This window comes from Eretmochelys imbricata, chromosome 4 (genome assembly GCF_965152235.1).
Source record: "Eretmochelys imbricata isolate rEreImb1 chromosome 4, rEreImb1.hap1, whole genome shotgun sequence".
Classification (NCBI taxonomy): Eukaryota; Metazoa; Chordata; order Testudines; family Cheloniidae; genus Eretmochelys; species Eretmochelys imbricata.
In genome coordinates, this window is record NC_135575.1 from 47533378 (window position 1) to 47555035 (window position 21658).

Sequence of the window (21658 nt, forward strand, 5' to 3'; positions counted from 1 at the left end):
TAGTACTGGATATGTGCCTTTCACCTTTCAAATAGAGCATTTTACCTCATTAAGTTTAAATGCTGAAATTTCTACTTTACATATAAAGGATATGGAGCAAATAAAATTTTGCTTGTACAAACACACTCTTGAAAAAATAATCTTGCAAATGAGGATTGTAAATGGGACCAGATATGTCTATCTGTAAACTGGATAACAGGGCCAGGAAAAACTGAAACACATACATTTTTCATAATTAAATTTATTTCAAGATCCAAATGTACTGGAACTTTGCCATAGTACTTTTCTTTTAATTGAAATGTTTAAAATGGAATTTGTTTCCTTGATGCAGTGTTTGATAGAAAATGTTTAACATTGTGAGAAAGTGATAAGCTTCATCCAGTGACTAAAACATCTGTGATATTAAAATACTGAATGTTTATAATTTAGAAAATGCAAGTCTTGAAAAGCAAATACATGTAAGATTAATTTTTAAATTAAAGATGTGAGTATGGGACTAAAATGCATACAAATTACCTGATACACATCTTGTTCTTTGCTTTTGTTAACTAGGATATCTTACGAAAGAAAGTTGTTTAAAAACTAGCTAAGAATTGTCAAAATCCAGACAGATGGCCACATTCTGAACCTGTTTGTTTCTGTACATTAATTACTGTATTTATGCCATGTTCCTCTTGCAGCTGTAAAGGGGGGAAATCTGTAGCAGGGGAAAGGCTTGAGTGCCTGGAACAGAGAGCAAAGACAAAAACTTGATGGGTGTCTTAAATTAACTGGTTTCTAGACTACAAACTATAACCTGCTAAAGTACTGTAATTATTTCTAGAGAGCTCAATACTAGGAATTACAGATCTAATGAAAAATTGGCATCCCAAGGCATCAGACGGTTGCACTAGTAAGATTTTACTCTCAAAAAAGGTTTAGTGTGTTAAGCAAACTTGTTTTAATAAATATTCTCTTTGTAGAGGCAGGAATATTGGAATAAGTAGTGGTGGTACTGACTCTTAACAAGAGCCAATTACCATACTTGATTCATAACAGTGAACAATGTTGCCAAATGAATATCAGAGTGAGTGCCAAGAAGAAGTATTTGCTATTTTTCTTAGGTTAGAAACAAAGATTTATAATAAGATGTTTGTATGCCAGTCTTACGTCTGAGGACTGGCTGAGGTAACCTGTTTGTTTGGTATGTGGAGATTATTAAATTAGGCTTTGCTGTTTAAATATGTTTTAGCCTTTTTGTAGATGTCAATTTTCCAATTTGCATAGTTAAGTGTTAGTAACAAATTATTTATGAGTCTTAACCTAATATGTAATTCTAATATAACAATTCAATGAGAACAAAAGATACTATATGCCTATACTGCAAGTGAAGGTGTGATTGTAGCACCGGCAGGCATACCCATGCTAGCTTCAAGCTACCTAGCATGGGTAACAGTAGTAGTGAAGAGTTAGCCTGAGCTGAAGCTCAGGCTGCCATCTGTCCAAGTACATGCCCACTGGGGACCCTGGGTACATACTTAGGTTGTTAGCCCATGCTGAAATCTGTGCCACCACATCTTCACTCTAATTGTTATTTGTGCTAGCTAGACTAAAGGTAGCATATCCCACTTCTATTTACTGTGTAGACATAATGCTTAGAGGCTAGGCTTCTGCTCTAAAGCTGAGTAGCAAGTGAGCTGTTAAACTCTCAATATTTTAATTTTGTCATAAACTGTCATTGATCATTTTCCTGTAAAACCCTTCAAAGGAGCTAGGCATGTCTTTCATGACAACATAATCTTAAGACTTCATTGCGTTCTCATTCCATATTTCTTCTCCTAACAGTACTGTATTATAATGTAAAGAAAAAGTAACTATCCTGATTCAGAAAATATAGTTCAGACAATAAATACACTGAGATACAGATATTGTTTTTATATTATTTTTTGCAGATACCACTTAATACAGAAAATAAACTGTGCAGAAGTAGAAACTAATCAAGATATAGTTATGATTGAGGTTTCAACTTTAATCTCTTTTTAGTAGCTTACTAGACTAATTTGGAAGCAACTGATTTTAAGACCATTTAATCAGAATTATTCGTTTGAGCTATCTGAGTAAAGTGTTGCAAACAGTGTGCAGAAACTTCTGAGCTCTGATAACTGTGAATTTAAAATTTCATGTAGTCCTCCAGTGAGGATTGTTTGCTTTGCTATATCTGAGAAACAGCATTCTGTATAACTACCACATCCTTCTGATGTTTCTTTCATGTACTGCTTTATCCAGCCCCCACGGTAATCCTTGTCATGGGGGTGCGTTAGAAGACACACCATTTGGAACATACAACTGCAAATGCTACTGTGAAATATTGGTCAATGAAAAATGACAGATTGTCCAATAAAATATTACCTCAACCCTTTTTTCTCTCTACTATGAAAAAATTGGGAGATCTGTATTTTTATTAATATTGTGTGCATATCTGAGTATTGTGATTTGGCTTGATCTGTGAAACACAAAGGGTTAGTTCCAGCTGAAGCTCTCCACATGTACCCATGGAAACAGGCAATTCATTTGCCAGTGATAAAATGGACAATACAGGGAACCCAGTACTGAAAGTCTACCTCTGATCCTCCTGGAGAGGTGAATAAAAGCAGATTTACCATGTTCTCGTGTTGCAGGACAAAAGGACTTTGAAATGGTTAAGACAGTAAACACGGGGAGGGGGAAACACGACTGAGAGTCAGTGGCTACAGGAGTGCTCGCTCCCCCGTATTGGGACTAGTGAAGTGTGCTGGGACAATGGGAGCCTATCTACACTTGCAAGAAAGGGATGAGGTTTAGGTAAAATAATACACAATAAGCCTTTTGTTTAACTCTTCTCTAATGTTCCTTTAGATAAATTCAACTTTGTTTTGAACAAGCTGTTCTCTCACTTGCATTTTTATACTGGTCTTAGGCTTCTACAGGAAATTCTCTGGCAGGGCACCTGCTGAGGGCCTGGTTTGTAAATGGGGGTACTGTAACCTGCTGACACAGACTAAAAGTTGGGGGTCAGTTGTAGAAGTCCACCCTGAGAGTAGTACCTGAGCGACCTGTCACTAGAAAGGAGTGTCCATAGAGAGACAGAGAGGTTAAAGGTACAGCTTGCCCTAAACCATAACCATTACTTTATTTTAGAAGTATGTGTGACAGACTGACAATTTCCTGTAGTAGCCTTGTCATAAATATAAAGGGAAGGGTAAACACCTTTAAAATCCCTCCTGGCCAGAGGAAAAACCCTTTCACCTGTAAAGGGTTAAGAAGCTAGGATAACCTTGCTGGCACCTGTCCAAAATGACCAATGAGGAGACAAGATACTTTCAAAGCTGGGGGGTGGGGGGGAAGGTTCTCTCTGTCTATGGGATGCTTTTGCCGGGAACAGAACAGGAATAGAGTCTTAGAACTTAGTAAGTAATCTAGCTAGATATGCGTTAGATTCTGTTTTGTTTAAATGGCTGATAAAATAAGTTGTGCTGAATGGAATGTGTATTCCTGTTTTTGTCTTTTTGTAACTTAACGTTTTGCCTAGAGGGATTCTCTATGTTTTGAATCTGATTACCCTGTAAGGTATTTACCATCCTGGTTTTACAGAAGTGATTCTTTTACTTTTTCTTCTATTAAAATTCTTCTTTTAAGAACCTGATTGCTTTTCATTGTTCTTAGGATCCAAGGTTTTGGATCTGTTCACCTATGCAAATTGGTGAGGATTTTTATCAAGCCTTCCCCAGGAAAGGGGGTGTAAGGTTTGGGGAGGATTTTGGGGGGAAAGACGTTTCCAAGCGGGCTCTTTTCCTGTTATATATCTGTTAGACGCTTGGTGGTGGCAGCAATAAAGTCCAAGGGAAAAAGGAACATAGTTTGTACCTTGGGGAAGTTTTAACCTAGGCTGGTAAAAATAAGCTGAGGGGGTTTTCATGCAGGTCCCCACATCTCTACCCTAGAGTTCAGAGTGGGGAAGGAACTTTGACAAGCCTAAATGAAATGTATTGAACTAAGTTAAACCTTACTGAATTAATTTTACCATCTTTAGAGCTCATTGTATTAAAAATGCAAATTTGTGTATGTGTTGTGGAATTGTATATATTTCTGTAAGAAGGGTAAATAGGAGAACAGCAAGAACTGAGTAGGCAAATTCACTCAGATTGTAACATCGCCAGAGAAGCCACCCACTTAGAAAGATATCCATATGCTAGTTCAAACTGATTCACTAAGGATCACTAGACAAAAGATTTTTGGATAAAAAGCCCAGCTTTAAACTGGCTCATTGCCTTCTACTTGATCCAGCAGAAACCCTGCTCCATGGAGGGCCCCCATCCTGAGGGTAGGGTTGGAAGGATGGAGGCTGCCAGAATGCATTTTAAGGTTGGGGTTAATTCTGGTAAGCTTATTAGCATGTGTGTAGGTTTTTATTGTTTTGTTTTTATGTTTTCTCTGTAATGCTCTTTTACCTTAAGAATAAAGTAGGCTTGTGTAGGAAGTGCTGCATGGTAACTTAAACAACGGTTGACAATCACTATCAGTCTCTGAAGAGAATGCAAGCAGGTGGTCTTCGGCAATCTGTCTGTGCTGGGAAATACACTGTAAAGGCAGTAAACTGTGCAGCCTGGAAATACTCTTGTCAGAAAAGGAGGACATGTGACTCCACCCAAGAGAGGCAACAACTGGGTAGCTGGAAGCCAAAAGTGGGTGCCCTTGCTAAACCACTGAGGGGAAATACAGTTGCAGTTGTCCTGAGCTGACACAGTATGGAACACGTTACTATATGCAAAGTTGGCTGATTTTTTTTGTATTTATCTTATTTTTTTGTAAAAATTTCCTTACGATTAAATGGGTTTGGATCTTGCTTCCTTAAAAGCAACTTATGGAACTTTCCCACTCTAGCGATCAAAGATTAACTGGTGGTTAAAGTTACAATCCTGCAAGCCGGTCTGGATGGGTGGACAGTTCATAGCCATGGGAACTATGGGTATGGCAGGTGCTGCTGCACCCCCAGCTTTCACTGTGAAAAGTTTGCTGGTGCTGTAAGCTAGTAGTATTTCACAATTCCTGAGACTCCCAGAGTTGTGATGTACCTGTGTGGTGTGAGCGGGAATTGTGCTTTTTTCACCTTGCTTTTGAACATACATGGTTTACACAGTTTCATTAGCTGGCTTTCAGCACCCCCACTATAAAAAGTGTTCTAGTTCCACTAGGACAGTCATGTCTCTATACAGTGAAATCACTGGGGCTCCACACAAGTGCAGGGAATCCATCAGCACAGATCAAATTGTAGACTGGAGCCATCACGTATAAATTTATCATGGGGAATAAAAGCATCTGACTTTCATGTTTGTTTAAATTACTAATTATATCCGATGTTGAATTTTTTTTTAAAGAAAGTTCTGGCACAGCAGTTGAGGTTCAAAATTACCTGCAATGCAAGCAGCTAGTGCACAGTTCTATTTTTTTGCAGTAAAATGTCAAAAATGGAAACTTAATATAAAAAAAAAATCTGTAACGTCATTTTGTATTCCTTAGACTTTTGCGATTTCCTAAAAGGTGCTGTGATAAAACAGGTCTAATCATTCTGTAAGATGCAAATTTTGTGGATTTTTCTCTGTACAATTCAATCAAGATTTGGATATGTAACTAAAAATTCCATTCTTTTAATAAAAGACAAACTGTACTGTGTTTTACATTCATCTTATAGAATCAGTATTTAAACCACAGAGTAGTGGTGACTTCTTGAATTAACAAGATCTTACTGTTATTCCACTGAAATGGGTTATTGCCCTCACAGCCTATCATCACTTTAAAAGACTAGTGCATAAACTTAAATTGTGTTGGTCTGTTAAACTACTTTGACAGACTATCATAGCATTACAAGCACTTTTTAATGGCTTTTGTCCACCCACTAAATCCAGCACTTTTGCTTTTTTGTGTGTTTTTTTTTTAAAACAGAACTTAATTATTTTCAGTTAGTACAAACTGATCATGCCAGGGCTCTATTTTATTTTAAATTTGCAGGTTCTGTGTCAGCTTGAACTGGAAAGGAGGTTTACATATTCTCTAGTTATGTAATCACATGCATAAGTGATTATCAGAAATATGAAAAAAGTGCCACTTTATCATGTAATATTGCCATGACCCACTATAATGGTGCTCTGTTCTCACTTCCCACTGGTACACACCAAAATTAGAAAAATAACATTGAGATTCTAAAATAAAAACATAATGAAATAACTTAAATATATTATTTAGATTGCAGTAGTGCGCATACTGTTGGTTGCTTTCATTAAGGAGGTACAATCTAAAAAATACTTTTCAATTATATTCTCAAGCATTTTCCTACTTTCTTTCCTGTTGTGTACGGTTTTTATACCATGGTGTTCCTTAACAGTCTGTGGCTTTATTTCATTATCTCCACATCGCCCTTGTGAAGGGGAGGAAGGGAATTAGCTCTAGCTCAGTTTCCGCTTGCTAGTTAATAGATAGGGCCTCTACACCTCACATTTCCCTGAAACTGTTAATCAACTCCATTTCTGATCTACAGCACCCACTCTATTCCACTTTTGAGATGCTTCAGACTCCTACATCCCAGATTAGATTCTGTATATTAATTCAAGACTTAAGGGTGGCAATTCTGCAACAGAAAAGCTTCAAAAACAGACTCCGACAAGAAACTGCTCAGCTTGAATTAATATGCAAACTAGATACCATTAACTTGGGTTTGACTGGGAGTGGCTGGGTCATTGCACATATTGAATTTATTTCCTTATGTTAAATATCCTCACACTTTCTTGTCAACTGTCTAAATGGGCCATCCTGATCATCACTACAAAAGTTTTTTTCTCCTAATAGCTCATCTTAATTAATTAGCCTCTTACAGTTCGTATGGTAACTTCCACCTTCTCTGTATGTGTGTGTATATATCGTCTGACTATATGTTCCATTCTGTGCATCCAATGCAGTAGACTGTAGCCCACAAAAGCTTATGCTCTAATAAATCTGTTGGTCTCGACAGTGCCACAAGTACTCCTGTTCTTTCTGCGGATACAGACTAACACGGCTGCTACTCTGAAACCTCTGCAGCATCTGGGACTGATCCTTGTATTGCAGAATATAAAAGCGTGCATTTTTAATTCAGATGCCTGTAACAATTGCATCAGTTAGCAATTTCTGCAAAGGTTAATCTAACTTTAGTAATTAGATTTCTTAACTAGAGACCAAGGCAAAAATATATATTTACTGGCTTCCAGCAGAACATCAATTCTAATAAACAACTATCACAATGTACTTGGGTACGTTGATAAAGTGACTAAAATATCCTTTCATGTTAATCTTGTCTAAATACCAGAATTGCCTATAACTGATGTGGAAATGGGTGTGATTTTTATATTCACTTAAAACAGTGTCAAAGTGGATGGTTCTTTCAGCACTCAAACTGACATCTGTATAGTGTTACGCACTCTATCAGTTCATACCATCAAACAATGGAAAATATAGTTCAAGCTGCTGAAGGTGCCATCCAAGATCACAAAGAAATATGACTATTTAGTTGGAGACAAATTAAAAAGTGGGAATTTCTCACTGCAATCACCTAAGTATCTAACAGGGAGATATAAAGCATTTTTTTTAACCTAGGCACAAAAGTCACACCTAACAGTCTTAACAATTGCAGAAATTTAAAAACGCTCCTGCAACTACTGTTTTTCACCACGGGGTCACTGACAGGAAACGATTTAAAATTGCAAAGTAAAAGACTGATGGGACTCATCTTATAAAAGCAATTGATGGAGATTTTAGAGTGATTTCATTGCTTAATAGCCTGCTGGTGCTACTGTTGCAGTGTTACTTAAATTAGGGCATAACCTAAACTAGCACCACATAAGGATAAAGAGTGAAAAACTTAACAGAAAGGTACAGAATATGTCCATTATATAGCTGTTGTGGCTGATGAAAAATACAGAGGTCATGGGATGGGCTCAGAGATAAAATGCTGCGATACAATGTAATCTCGCTTGTCTTCCCTATTGTCTACCTACCATATAACACACGATGCAGACTTCTACTATCAAGCTGTTTGCAAAGAAGCCCCGTAATAGTTTGTTGCATCAAAATAGTGGAAAGCTCAAACTAAAATTATGGAAAACAGGAAAGCTGAAATCAGAATTGGATTCAATTTTAAAGCCCTGCCCAGCTCACTGCGTATCAGTCCAACGTGGTTTTAGTACAGTCTTTGGATAAGTTTAGTCAAAACTTCCGGAGGAGGTGAGGTGCTGACAAAGTAAATAGGGCCCTGCTCTCAGACCTAGGACGGCGGATGCAGGCGACCCCAGAAGCCTCTATCTACTTCAGCAGGACTCAAAAAAAGCCAGAGTGCGCTCCCCTGTGAATCCTTTTGCAGAGTTGGGCCTTAAATGGGGAAAGCCCAGCGTCTCGGTGCCTCTTAAGACGCAACCATTAGCTTAGCCCCACTCCTGTCAGCGCTAAGGTAGGCACAGTCTCACTGGGTAGGTCTAAGGTCGTAACAAACGGACGCGTCAGTGCGCTTAGCTTACCACCACCACGCGCCCGCAGCGGGGCAACAGACCTGCTCCCGGAGCGAGCCGAGCCTTGTGTCCGCGCCGCGGTGCAGCGCTGGGTATTCCAGGAAGTGCTCGGTGCCTTCAGGACGGAGCGCAGGGCCCCCCCTCGCTCCTCTGGGGAGCGCCGCTTCCAGGAATCACGGGGTACGGAGGGGTCATGTGGCTAGGCCCGCCTCTAGCCCTGCCGTGAAGGGTCTCGCCAGGCATTAGCTGCGCCCGTAGAGCTACCGCAGCAACACGCCTCAGAAGGGGCGGGATAGGACGCCATCCCCCCCGTCCCGAAGATGACGCGGGGCGCAGCCCACTAACGCCGCCCGCTGTTTACCTTATCACAGCTGTAAGGCGGGCGGGCCCTTGCAAGCCCAACACCATCGGGGCCGCTACGGGCTGCTCCGCCCTAGAGCGCCGGAAGCACGCGCGGGCCCAGGACGAGGCACGCGCGGCCGGGTTCCAGCGCCGGCCGTTGTGAGGTCATAACGCCCTAGAGTGGCCGGAAGCTCCGCCCTAGCCTAGCGTTGGTGTTACAGACGCTGCCTGACGCTCTCACCTCCCTCCTCGTCCCCGCCGCTGTCTCCGCCCCCCGTAGGCGAGGCAGGGGCCGGGCCGGCCGCGGCAGCTCTGTAAGGGAACAGCCGGGCCGGGAGGAGGGAGCGGCAGAGACGCCCCCGCCCGACCCGCCCAGCGGCTGTTCCTGGCTGCGGCTCGGTATCGGGCGGGGACCGGAGCGTGGCAGTTGAACCATCCGCGGTGAATGAGCGACGCCGGCCGCTGCGGGGACGGGGAAGGCTGACAACGATCCCCTCCCACCCTCGGGGACCTGACGGGGCCGGCGGGTGGCGCCGAGCGGCGAGGACGGCTCCCCAGCGCAGGCGGTCCGTCACCACGCCTGAGCCGCGCAGCTACCGCCTCAGCCCAGCTGGAGCCCGGGGGGCCGGCAGCGGCCCGGCCCCTTGGCATGTCTGCCGCCTCCCGAGTGTCCGTAGCGCCCCCGGAGCTGCAGGTTGGGGGGCCAGAGACGGGCGGGGGCTCGGGACAGGCTCGCTCCCAGGAGCTGGGGGAGACGGGACAGGAGCTGCCGGAGCCCAGCCAGGTGTTGCCGGAGGTGGATGAAGCCGGGGAGAGCAGCGGTAGCCGAGAGGCGGATCCCCCAGGGCAGGACGAGAAGCAACGGCAGTGGCAGGTGGTCGAGGCCCCCCTGCCCAAGGAAAACCCGTGGACCAGGAGAAAGCCTGTCCCCAGAAGCCCGTCCCCGGCAGCAGCGGACACCCAGCTCGTCCTGCAGGACTCAGGTGTGGGACGGGGGGAAGGGAGCTGGGCAAGGATGGGGAAGACGAGCTGGGAGAGCCGCTCCCAGCGTCCGAAGGGAAAATAGTTTCGCTGCTGCTGGCTGAATCTGTCCGGGTTGGGAACTTGTTTGTTTAAAACACACTGTCCCTGGGCCGTACAACGTAACAGTGGTTGCCTTACGTCGCTGGCGCCAGCACCTTGGCGTATGTCAGGCCAAGGTATTTGTTTCCAGGAGTCGACGCGTTCACACGCTCGCATTTTACATGCATGGACACATTAGGAAAATGAGCGTGGAGAGGTGTGGTCTGTCCCCGTCCGTTTACTCTGGGCAGGGAGGCATTTAAGAGAGAGGATTTGTAGTCGTATTACAGTTTGTTGGGGAGAACAACCAAACTGAAGTTTAAAACAGCATGATGTCTTTTTATTCCTGGGTTCAAATTTACTCAAACCATGTGGGTGACTGCGTGAGTGAACTCAAATGTTTTGTCCGTAATTTAATCCTGTTCTGACTGTTTTAAACATTTAATATTTAATTTCTTCAAGCTTTAGTTTCTCTTTTGCAAATTCCCAAACTCTGGAGCCTCTTTGTTTAGAAATTCTAGTGGTTCCAAAATCAGTTTGGAAGTATATTACCCATAATTCCTTGTAACCCATATGTTTCTTAAGGAGTTGTTAGATTTTAAACTAGACACCAATATTTACTCTGGTTACAAGGAAGTGAATGAAAAGTTACTTGGTTAGAAAAGATTTCAGAGTAGCAGCCGTGTTAGTTTGTATCTGCAAAAAGAACAGGAGTACTTGTGGCACCTTAGAGACTGACAAATTTATTTGAGCATAAGCTTTCGTGAGCTACGGCTAAGCTTATGCTCAGATAAACTTGTTAGTATCTGAGGTGCCACAAGTACTCCTTTTCTTTTTGCGGTTAGAAAAGAGTTACTGTCAAAGTTAATTAGGGTATGGAGCTGATGGTAGTAGATTCAGTACTACTGTTTATATTGAGTAAATAGTTCTTGTGAATTTCAGGTAGCTCCTCTTTACTAGCTGGGAGATAGATTATGCTACAGCTTTTAAAGTGCTAGTTGCAAGATTTAGAAATTTCTGAGATGTAGCAGTAGCAAAATAAGACAAATATTGTACTGTGTTTACTTCATTTCCCTTTTTTAACAAATAGTAACTAACCCAATTGACTTTTTTAGATAATTTTTACATAATTACATGATAAAGCACCTAATAAAATCCATAGTTCAAGTTTAAAGTTTTAAAAAATATTTTTAAAAAAATAGTTTTAAGTGTAAATATTAATGAAAGCAATTGACTTGGTATCTTTAGGGATTTCAACTGGTAGCACAGTTTTTCATTCATTCATTTTCATTGGTAGCACAGGTATAGTGCAGACAGTAGCCTACTTCTTTAAGATGTAGAGGCTCTCTGTCTGCAGAGATAAAGTTATTTCAGTCTTAGGGCTTGGCTACACTTGCGAGTTACAGTGCAATAAAGGAGCCCCGGGCGCGCTAGCTCACTACCCGACCACACTGGCAAGGCACGTAGAGCGCTCTGACTCCGCGGCTACAGCGCCGCTGGCACTCCACCTCGGCGAGTGGAATAACGTTCGCTGCGCCCTCGCTGGAGCGCCGCAGCGCCAGTTTGAACAAGGTGTTGGTTTCACTGCTCTCTGATCAGCCTCCAGAAACGTTCCATAATCCCGTTAAGTCAAGTGGCCCTCTTGTCATTGTTTGGAATCAGCTGTAGGAATGCAGAAATGCCCTTTGAAAGCTCCGTTTCTGACAGCCAGCTGCTTATCTGCTCTGAATCAAAGCAAGCCATTAGTGTGGAATGCTGTGTGCGAGAGGGGGAGGCGAGGGAGGTGTGCTGCTGTCCGAATTTACAAGACATACTCTCAGCTGCCCAAAAACCCACTCTCTCTCCCCCCACATACGCACAACACACTCCCTGTCACACTCCACCCCACCCCATTTGAAAAGCACGTTGCAGCCCCTTGCATGCTGGGATAGCTGCCCATAATGCACTGTTTCCAGTGCCGCTGCAAGTGCTTCAAATGTGGCCATGCCAGTGCACTTGAAGCTGTCAGTGTGGACTCACTGCAGCGCTTTCCCTACTGTACTCTACGAAGGCTGGTTTAACTCAAAGTGCTCTATATCTGCAAGTGTAGCCATGCCTTTAGTCACTATAGAGTCTTTGATTTCTGTGTGCAGATTGCTAGAAGGGGAACCGGATTGAAATTACAAACTTGTATAACATAAACTACCAGCTTTCAGAAGTTAGCAGTTTTTAGTCAGTATCATCCCAGGCCAAGTGCAAATCACTGACATTAAAGGATCTCTGTTTCAACTTGAAATTTTTGACACTGGATTGATTTCAGGTACAGCACTTGTCCCTGAATCTCCCTGCCAATTTTTTGTTGTCTTACAACTGCAATTTAAGTTTTGTTTTGTTTTAAATAAGTTTTTTCTCCATTTCTGCTGTGTGAAAAAAGATGAAAAAGGGGACTGTATAGGCATTGTGGTCAAATACACATATAGGGAGAAGCTGTTTCTGAACCTAATACAGTGGACTGTTTAGCAAATAACTCTGGTCTCAAAACCAGAATCCTTTACCCAAGTTTAAAGATCAAACTTGTAGGCACTCATTGAAGACAGTTGGACATACTGTCTTCTGTCTTTTAGTCTGTTCTTTCTTTTATGCTGTCAAGGTTCCTTCCCCACTCTGAACTCTAGGGTACAGATGAGGGGACCTGCATGAAAAACGCCCTAAGCTTATTTTTACCAGCTTAGGTTAAAACTTCCGCAAGGTACAAACTATTTTACCTTTTGTCCCTGGACTTTATTGCTGCCACGACCAAGCATCTAACAAATATAACTGGGAAAGAGCCCACTTGGAAGCGTCTTTCCCCCCAAAATCTCCCAAGCCCTACACCCCCTTTCCTGGGGAAGGCTTGATAAAAATCCTCGCCAATTTGTATTGGTGAACACAGACCCAAACCCTTGGATCTTAAGAATAATGAAAAAGCAATCAGGTTCTTAACAGAAGAATTTTAATTAAAGAAAAAATGAAAGAATCACCTCTGTAAAATCAGGATGGTAAATACCTTACAGGGTAATCAGATTCAAAACATAGAGAATCCCTCTAGGCTAAACCTTAAGTGACAAAAAGACAAAAAAACAGGAATATACATTTCATTCAGCACAACTTATTTTGTCAGCCATTTAAACAAAACCGAATCTAACGCATATCTAACTAGACTGCTTATTAACCATTTACAAGAGTGCTGACCTGCATTCCTGCTCTGGCCCAGTGAAGAGTAATGTCACTGCCCCTCAAATTAGTGTCATTCTGAGTTGCAGGTTTGGAACAGCTTTTCCAGTGTATAGCTTAATATAGGGAATACCATAGTAACATTTACTTGCAAAAACAATTGTAAAGACTTCCTTGGATGCCACTGTATATTGCTATGTGTAAATCTCACTTCATCCACCATTAAAATATAAGCCCCTTGTAAGATGAAAATCAGCAGTACCATACAGCAGTTTAGGTCAGAAGCTAATTATTTTCCAGTTGCAACTCCTGATGTAACTTTTTTGTAGGCAGAATGTAATTAGCCATATCAAGCTTATTTATTTGAAATTTGTCACTGACGTTAAGAATTAGGGTGAGATGCGAAACAATAGCCATAAGCAATCTGATAAAATATAAAACAGTCTCCCGTCAAAGTAATGATCTGGCCCAACTTGTTTACCTTGTACATCTTGGCCCAAAGTTGTATGGATACGGGTGGTTGAAAAGTTATCTTATCTTTGCAATGATAATTACATCAGAAAGTGAAAAGATGTTGGACCAGATTCAGTTCTGGAAATTAATGGCATCTATTTGTGTCAGGGCTGAATTTGACCCAGTACTGAAATAGGAACGCATTCGGGGAGTGTAGGGAAAAGAAATTTGTCTGCTACTACAAGAAAATAAATTCTAAGAAAGCTGAAGTTTTATTTTCAAGTAGGATATTAATCCTGTCATAACAGACAAAAATAATTGTTATATATAATTTCACAGTAAACCATTCTTGTATGATGATCACTTAGGTGTAAAAATTAATTTTTGACTTTCTCATAGCATGTTCTTAATTGGATTTGTTTAATGTCTTGGAGGAAAATCACTTTTAAAAAAAAATTATCCTTTGGAATTATTCACTATAGTGATTTTTGGAAAATTCAGGCATCTTAGGCCTTGATCTGCAGTTTGTTCCATATTGGCAGATTCTTGCACTCACCTGGAACCACAGTGAGCTTCTGCTTGACACTAAGTTCTGTCAACACATGAATGGTGCAATAGAAAATAATCTTGAATGTTTTAGTTTAAAATACCCTTTGTTACAGTGTCAGCTATTGCAGTGACTAAAATTGCTTTTCTCTTGCATTATCTAGTTTAATGTAGTAATTATGGTAATATAGTTATTGCAATAATTGGTTATTTTGTGTCCAGAAATTTTGGTGATCCATTAGAACACTTAGAAGGGGTAAATCTTTATTCAGCCCTTACAAAATGGTTGCAGTGACTTACTGTTTTCTATTATGGAATTTATTATGTAAAACTACTCCCACTTCATGCTCATAGAAAACCACTAAAACTTTTCAATAGGATATTTCCTCTTTTGTAAATTTGGCATGAAGGATAGAATCCACTGATAACTTCTGTCTGTTCAAAAGTTTTGTATAACTGCCTGGGTCACCAATGATTCACTGGCTAATTGTTTGAAAATAGCTTATGAAAGCAGTAAAAACACTTCACAAAGTAACTATATTGAATATCTGTGCTTCTCAAGTGGTTAAAACCTTTTGGCCTTGTGCTTCACAGAGTGCTTGAAGCATAGTTAACTTGGATTATGGCACACTTGATTCTGTTTTATGTTGTATTCTATTTGTCTTGCTGCTGTGCATTTCTGAATAACTCATTTGATTGTTTCTGTAGCAGAACCAGTTCACTGTAACTACTTTTGAATAACTGTGTTCTTAATTATTATAAAGTGGGTTGTGTGTCATGCAAGTGAGCAGTTTATAAAATTTCTTAAAAGCTATATTGTGCTCGAGCAATCTTGAGTTTTCTGGCTGTGTTTAGTAAATGAGTGTCTAGCAGTCTGATTAGCTTGCACTTGTTCCACTGGTATAACTAATACAAGACACTTCTTTTGGCATGAACCCTTGAGTTCATTGGGTGTTAGAACAACTTAGCTTTAGTTTATGGTTTTAAACTCCTAAGTTATCGGGGACATAACCTTGACAGTTTCCCAACCTTAAAGGGATTTAAAATATTCCCATTATTTACCTATTCTCGGGACAGGTTTCAGTTTATCAGCATATAGTTGTGTGCTGTTGTTTTTGTTGACTTCTGATTTGGGGCTCTGATACAATAGGCAGGGTGGATAAAAATCGATTGCTCTTAAAATATCAAAAATCTGATTTTTTTTAATGTAAATTGGATTTTTGTAATTAAAATTATATACAGGTTTAGTTTTTTGAAAATAAACAGTTGAAAATTAAATTTGAAATGGACAACATATGTTAAAGCCTAAACTCTCTGTAATCTATTAAAATAATTTTTTTAACTAATTTTAATTAAGTGGTACATGTTTGCTGCCAAGTTTTAAAGAGAGTCAAACCATTAAGCTGTGGAAGTTATTGGCTAAGCACCTAGAACCTGAGTTTGTTGAAGTGCTGAACCAGCATTTGATAACTGTACCCTCTTTTTCAGGTTCAGGGACAATATTTTCTTTTCAACTTTTTCAACTTGTTCAGTGACTAATTCATTCAAAGTTGAGACACAAAAAAACCAAGAAAACTTACGTTCTTCCAGTCTCTGAATAAAAACTGAGGGCACGTCTTCACTGGTGGAAGCGCTTTAATGTGGCTTGTATAGTCACGGCATAGTGCTGGGAGAGAGCTCTTCCAGTGCTATTAAAAAAAAAAAGACACCCCCACGAGGGAAGTAGCTACTAGTGCTTGTGCACTGTCTACATTAGCACTTTACAGTGCTGAAACTTGCAGCACTTGGGGGGTTGTTGTCACCTTTCTAGTTCTAACATCTTGAAGGACATGGTGACCAGAAACTATCAGTTCAGTTAATTAACTACATATATATGTAATAGGTTGAATGGCTTATGTGGCAGTGCAGGAAGTGGTAGAGCTGCAGAGGGCTCCCTGTACTGTAGAAGGGTTGGTGACACCTGATCCTTGCAGGTACAAGATTCAGGGAAGACTGCAATCCTGACAGGGCAGAGTTCCGTCTGGGGGTCTTTGCTCTGTCCCACATCTTTCCCCTGCCCCACATCTTTCCCCTGATGGGGTTGGGTGTCACTGGCCCTGTGCAGTGTAAAGAAGTCCTCTGCAGCCCCACTGTCATGGGAGTGAGTGAGTGCGGGCAGATCAGAGATCCCCTGGCCAGGACTGTGAGGAGGTGGACAGGACCCCCAGCTGTGGGGGAGGCCACTCTGTTGCTGAATGGCTCCTGCCCTCTCCAAATCTGAACTCCCTGTTATCCAAATGAAATAACTCTCTCATGCTGTTAGGATAATCAGGAGTATACTGTACAGCTTTTGTTTAATTTTACTCGGTTTTAAAAACAAAACATAGTTTGATAAACTTTTTTCTTATGTATCCATCACTTTTAAGAACGTTACTTAATAAAAAAAATTTTGACTGTTTCTGTGCATTTTAATGGAATATGAGTTCTCATCCAAATAGAGCTAGACACAATCACAAATAAAATAAATAAATAAATCAAATAAAAATTGAGACATAAGCTTGGTGAGGTAACATCTTTTATTGGACTCACTGCAGTGGGCATAAGGTCACCTGAGGAAGAGCTCTGTATAGGCTAGCCTGAAAGCTTGTCCCCTCCACCCACTGCAGTTGGTCCAATAAAAGATGTTACCTCACGTATCTTGTCTCTCTCACATCCTGGGACCAGCATGGCTACAAAACTGTAAACAGTAACCAAAAAAGAGAAAACCGAGGCAATAAGAAACATATAATTCACCATTTTATAGCACAATAAAAAAAAGTGTATGCTCTTAGTTGTCCTCAAGCTGCTTACATTGTAAAACACACTGGGTGACAGTTTTTTGATGTTGACCCTAAGGGCAGTTAGACACTGAAGGAAGTAGGTAACTCAAATTATTCAAGTAGTGTGAAGGTTGGGGGGGTCCAAGCTGTTGTAGGCTTGTGGTAGCCCCAGGACATGCTGCAACTTTTACTTGGAAAAGATGCTGAATTAGATGACTGTTCTGCTGTTATTTTCCAGAATGGTAGGGTCTGATTTTAGTCCTTACTTTAATCTTTTTAAAATTCTATGGTCTTGTTAAAATTCTTTTGAAGCGTTTTTTGTCACTTTGAAAATTTCTTTCATCTAAATCTTTATAAAAATCGAATCCACCTTTCTACGAAGATGGGTCGGATAGTGAAATTTAAGATTGACGGTGCAGAGACAATCTTCCATATAATCTACTGAAGTCATTAAAATCTACAATATTGCCTGTGGGCATTTGTCATAGAATTGTCACCTTGTGGCACATTTTGTAGAAATACTATTGGTGTTTGTGGCATATCTTATTTCCTACAGCAAGACAATATTTCACTTAAAGTTCAGAAAATGTTTATGGTTATTTTTATTCAAAGATCAGTAAAGTACGGTATAAAATATAGCTGTGTCAAAACTGAAATTTTCTACATTCCTTCTGTTATTAGGGAATAAAAGTCCCCTTAACACAAATGGAGACAGGAAAAAAACAAACCTGTAGTACCGTCATCTTACCCTCTCCACCCAGTTGGAATAATGTTTTAAAAAAAGCTTCACGCGACCCCTCAAAATAACTTTTTTCACAAACATTGCTTATAGTCTTCTGTGTATTATTGAACAATGTAGCCAACTTTCTGGGCAGAACTTGTATGTACATGTCAGTCATGATTTTCTGATGTTCTCATTCTTTGTGCTCTCCTTGCCCTTGCCTCTCCGTTACTACATACTATATCTAACTGGAAGTTTCAAAGAGTTGTTTTTCCACCTCAGAAAGTCTCCCTGAAAGAGTCAGTTGCACTAAAAATAACTTTTTTAAAAGCAAGCACTAATTTACTTTGGTATTATTTCAGTAAGTAAAGTGCAAGTTTGAAAAGGTCACACGTTGTAGTACTTGTACCCAAGACCATACCTGCCTTCCAAGTGCACGTGAAGGTGCACAGCTTGAGTAAAAACTATACAGTATTGTTGCCACATTCTTTTAAATACTCTAAATCAGAATATTTGTCAAACCAACTCAGTAGGGTTACTAGTATGGATAAACCTAATGAAAGAAGCTGTGCTGAAATTACATTTTTTTTAGCACTAGTGTGCCAGGTGTCCATCAGTGTTGTCAGATGTTCTTATATTGGTAGCAGCAGCTCTTCTCTTCTGGAAGATAAAATTTTTTTTCCATACCTAGTAGCTTTTCTGGCATTCTAGGAGTTTGTCTCATTATCTAGTGACGGGTTTTGTAGTAAACACAAGAGTGAACTTGTTCCTATTCAAATTAATCTACTTGGAGTCCTGTTCAATATCAGCCTTTTTATCAGCAGGTTCTAACAGTTGTTGATTTAGCCAGCCAGCTCTTGCCATACCAGTCCATATCGGCCAAAGTGGTTCTAGCTTTTGTGGGCACCATTAATAAAATGGATTAAATTTTTTAACTGGTTCAGGGTCTGAGACAATTTCTCTTGCTATTCGGAGGGTCCTGTGTATGTGAGCAGTTGTACCCTATTAAAAATTCCACTAAAATGCTGACACTATAAAACTTTTAACTTAAAAGGGATTTCGTAAAGCCATGGAAAAATTAAAGGCGACATCTCTCTTGTCATTGCCTGTCTTACTGGGTTCAAGCCGGGAAACAAGCCTTCATGAAATTAAAGGTATGCAAAGCCTAAAACTGGTTCCAAAATTTTGGATAGCTTTCAGGACACGTTAGAAGTCTTAAGTAAAAGAACATAGGTCTGATCTGGTATGTTAATTCCATAAGGAATGCATAAGGAATGGGATGAAGAATACAAGAATTGTCATTATCTAAATCAATGGCCTTTCTCTGAAACCCTTCTGATTCTGTAATATCTTTTTTGAGATGGATGACCAATACTGCACACACTATTCCACATGAGGGCATACCATTGATTTACTGTGTGCTACTGAAATTTATTATTAATCTGTATTTATATACATTAATTTTAAAAAGTGAGGAATTTGTAAATTCTTCTCTCAGAATTTATGGTTTCATGTTTGTGTTGGCTGACTAAAATCCATTTTCCAACTAGCTGTGCTAGGAGTGTGGATCATTGGGGTAGATGTTTGCATGAATGTTTTGCTGAGGCCAGAAGTAGCCTAAAAGACCTGGGTCTTTCATCAATTGTATTGCTTCTAGCTACAGTAATGTAAAGAGATCTGTTCAGAGCTCAATACCAGAGGAAACGATAACTCTAGTAGCATGGAAAAAAATGTGGCTATGGAAACTGATTCGGATAGCCTGGAAATTAGCTGAATTAACTGGAATCTTTGTTTTAATACACTTCTTTAATTTAGACTTTTCCCAGTCTTCAGGAACTTAATTGTTGGCTAATTTACTATTGTGTTCCTATTTTAACTTTTTGCTTTTGTTTGGTGGTTCTGAGTAACAGACTGAATTGAATACTTCCCAGTTAAGAGCACTTGCATGCTGCTTGTTTATTAAATAACACCCTCCGTGGTGCGCACCCCTCCCCCCCCCAGTTTAGAAAGTGAGAGAGGTGGAGAAAGTGGGAGAGACTATTGAATAAAACGTTTTTAGGTAAGCCCTTAATTTTTTAAAAGAATACAATACAATATATATTTGCATTATAAACCTCCTCTAAACTGTCATGTAGCTTGATAACACAATTCTTGATGTGTGTTTTAAAAAAAATCCCCTTAAACAAAAGGGTTATTTAAAGCTAGATACTGTTTATGGATAAGGCTCCGTGTTTGTCACGGATTCCGTGACCTCTGTGAGAAGCTTGGGCAGCCCCTGGGCCAGTCGCACTGGCTGCTGTTGGGGCAGTCCCCAGCAGCAGGAATTTGGGGAGAGGGGGTGCTCAGGACTGGGGATTGGGGTGTGGGGCTGTGCTTACCTGGGGGGTCTCCCTGGAAGGGCGACAGGAACTCCCCTCCCTCAGCTCCTAGCTCCAAGTGCTGCCTCCACCCACAAGCACCACCCCTGGAAGGGAGGGATGTGCTTGGTACTTATGAGGCCTGGGAGTACAGTGGGCTTGGTGACTGGGAACCAGCTCCCTGCCTGTCTCACTCGCCCACCACACAGAGGAAGTGTAGGGGCTGTGCTGAAGGGCTGGGGCTAGGAGGAGGCCCTTTCAGGCTGGGGTATGGTCTTGGCTGCTATAACCTGGGTCTCTGCCAGTCTTACTCCCCAGGGGACGGAGCCTTGTCTCCTTCTTCTGCTGGACAGATCTGAAGGCCCAGGCTCAGGAAGGGACTCTATCCAGCATAAGGTGGGGGCAGTACTTGCAGGGTGCAGCCTTTGGCTCTCCACTTGCAGAGTCCCTGCCAGCTTGCCTGTGCAGAGGAATGTAACTGCCAGTTGGTGAAGTGGGGGAGCAAGACGGGCAGAGAGTCTAGTTCCAGCAGCCAAAAACACCTGCACCCTCGTCCTTCAGCATGGCCCCATCTGTTTCTGCTACAAAAAATTCCCAGGTCCCCCCAAAAGAAGCCAAAATTCTGGTAAACATTAGTAAAACCCACATGTTGGCTTTTTCAAAACCCAGGAATTGTTCTGAGAAAATCGGTAAATGTCAAAAACAAAGGCCTTATAAGTACCCTGTTAATTTCACTGTGGTCTCATCTGAATGAGAACACCCCATAGAAATGAATACAGCCTGAAATAATAGTTCTGAGCCATGTGAGCTGCTTCATCAATTTCAGTGGGCGTTCCCATTCCCTTCTGTGGCGCTTGAGAAACCTGTCATGTGCATCAAGCATGCCCATTCTCAACTCCACCCCAGTCTCAATAGTGTGTTCTTGGTTCATACTCTGAGGATGTTTGTTCTCCGATCCCTGGGGCTTCCCCAGATGCATCTCAAGTCGGGTAGAGAGAGAGGGGCTCTGACCCTCCTTGAGGGGCCAGGCCTTAGATCCCATGTGGGGCCAGTAAGAGGGGCTCCCCCAGATTCTAGCTCATGGGAGGAAGGAAGTGGGGGGGTCAGACCTGTGTAGATGGGTCACCCCCCCGGATCCTGGCACATGCAGGGGGTAGGGAGAAGGGCTAACAGCCAAAGGGGCAAGGTCCTCCAGATCTCAGCTTGTGGGGGTTAGTGGGGTAGAGACACCCCCCAGACTGGCAGTGTCCCCCAGATCCCAGCACATATGGGTGGCAGGAAGAGTCAGATACCCCAGAAGGGCAAGGCCCCCCACATCCAAGTTCCTATGGGAGGGTAGGAAGAGGGGATTCTTAGCTCCTAGGGGGCAGGTGGCCCACAGATACTGGCACACACCTGGAGGAGAGGGGCTCAGATCCTGCAAGAAGTGGCATTTCCCGCCTGCCCCCTCCCAACCAACTCCTGGTTGCCCCTGCTCCTGTGGCACTGGCCCTGCCCCTTTTCTTCACCAGTCTGCCTGCCACTTGCCCCCAATCTCTCTCCCGTACCACCCATCCCAATTTCTCTCTCCTTCCCTTTCTGCAGCTCCAGATTCCTCTCCCCCATTCTCACGAATCTCATTTCTTTCCCAGCAACTAT

At 41.6% G+C, this 21658-nt stretch overlaps 1 protein-coding gene and 1 long non-coding RNA gene across 8 annotated transcripts in view; one reads left to right on the forward strand and one right to left on the reverse strand.

Moving 5' to 3' along the window:
* Positions 1 to 224: 224 nt before the first annotated feature.
* On the reverse strand, positions 225 to 9094 carry LOC144264014 (uncharacterized). Its single transcript, XR_013345920.1, has 2 exons — positions 8559 to 9094; positions 225 to 723 (listed from the first exon to the last, which is right to left on the reverse strand). It is a non-coding gene; the product is annotated as an uncharacterized LOC144264014 (long non-coding RNA).
* Positions 9095 to 9181: 87 nt separating this feature from the next.
* The window catches only part of LARP1B (La ribonucleoprotein 1B), a 127822-nt gene continuing 115345 nt past the window's right edge, over positions 9182 to 21658 (forward strand). For all 7 annotated transcript variants that reach the window (XR_013345919.1, XM_077815205.1, XM_077815206.1 and 4 more), the window contains exon 1: positions 9182 to 9874. Coding sequence is in view for 6 of the 7 variants with exons in the window: in XM_077815205.1 (XP_077671331.1) it covers positions 9541 to 9874 (334 nt within the window). In the remaining variant the exon portion in view is untranslated. The remainder of the gene's footprint in view (positions 9875 to 21658) is intronic.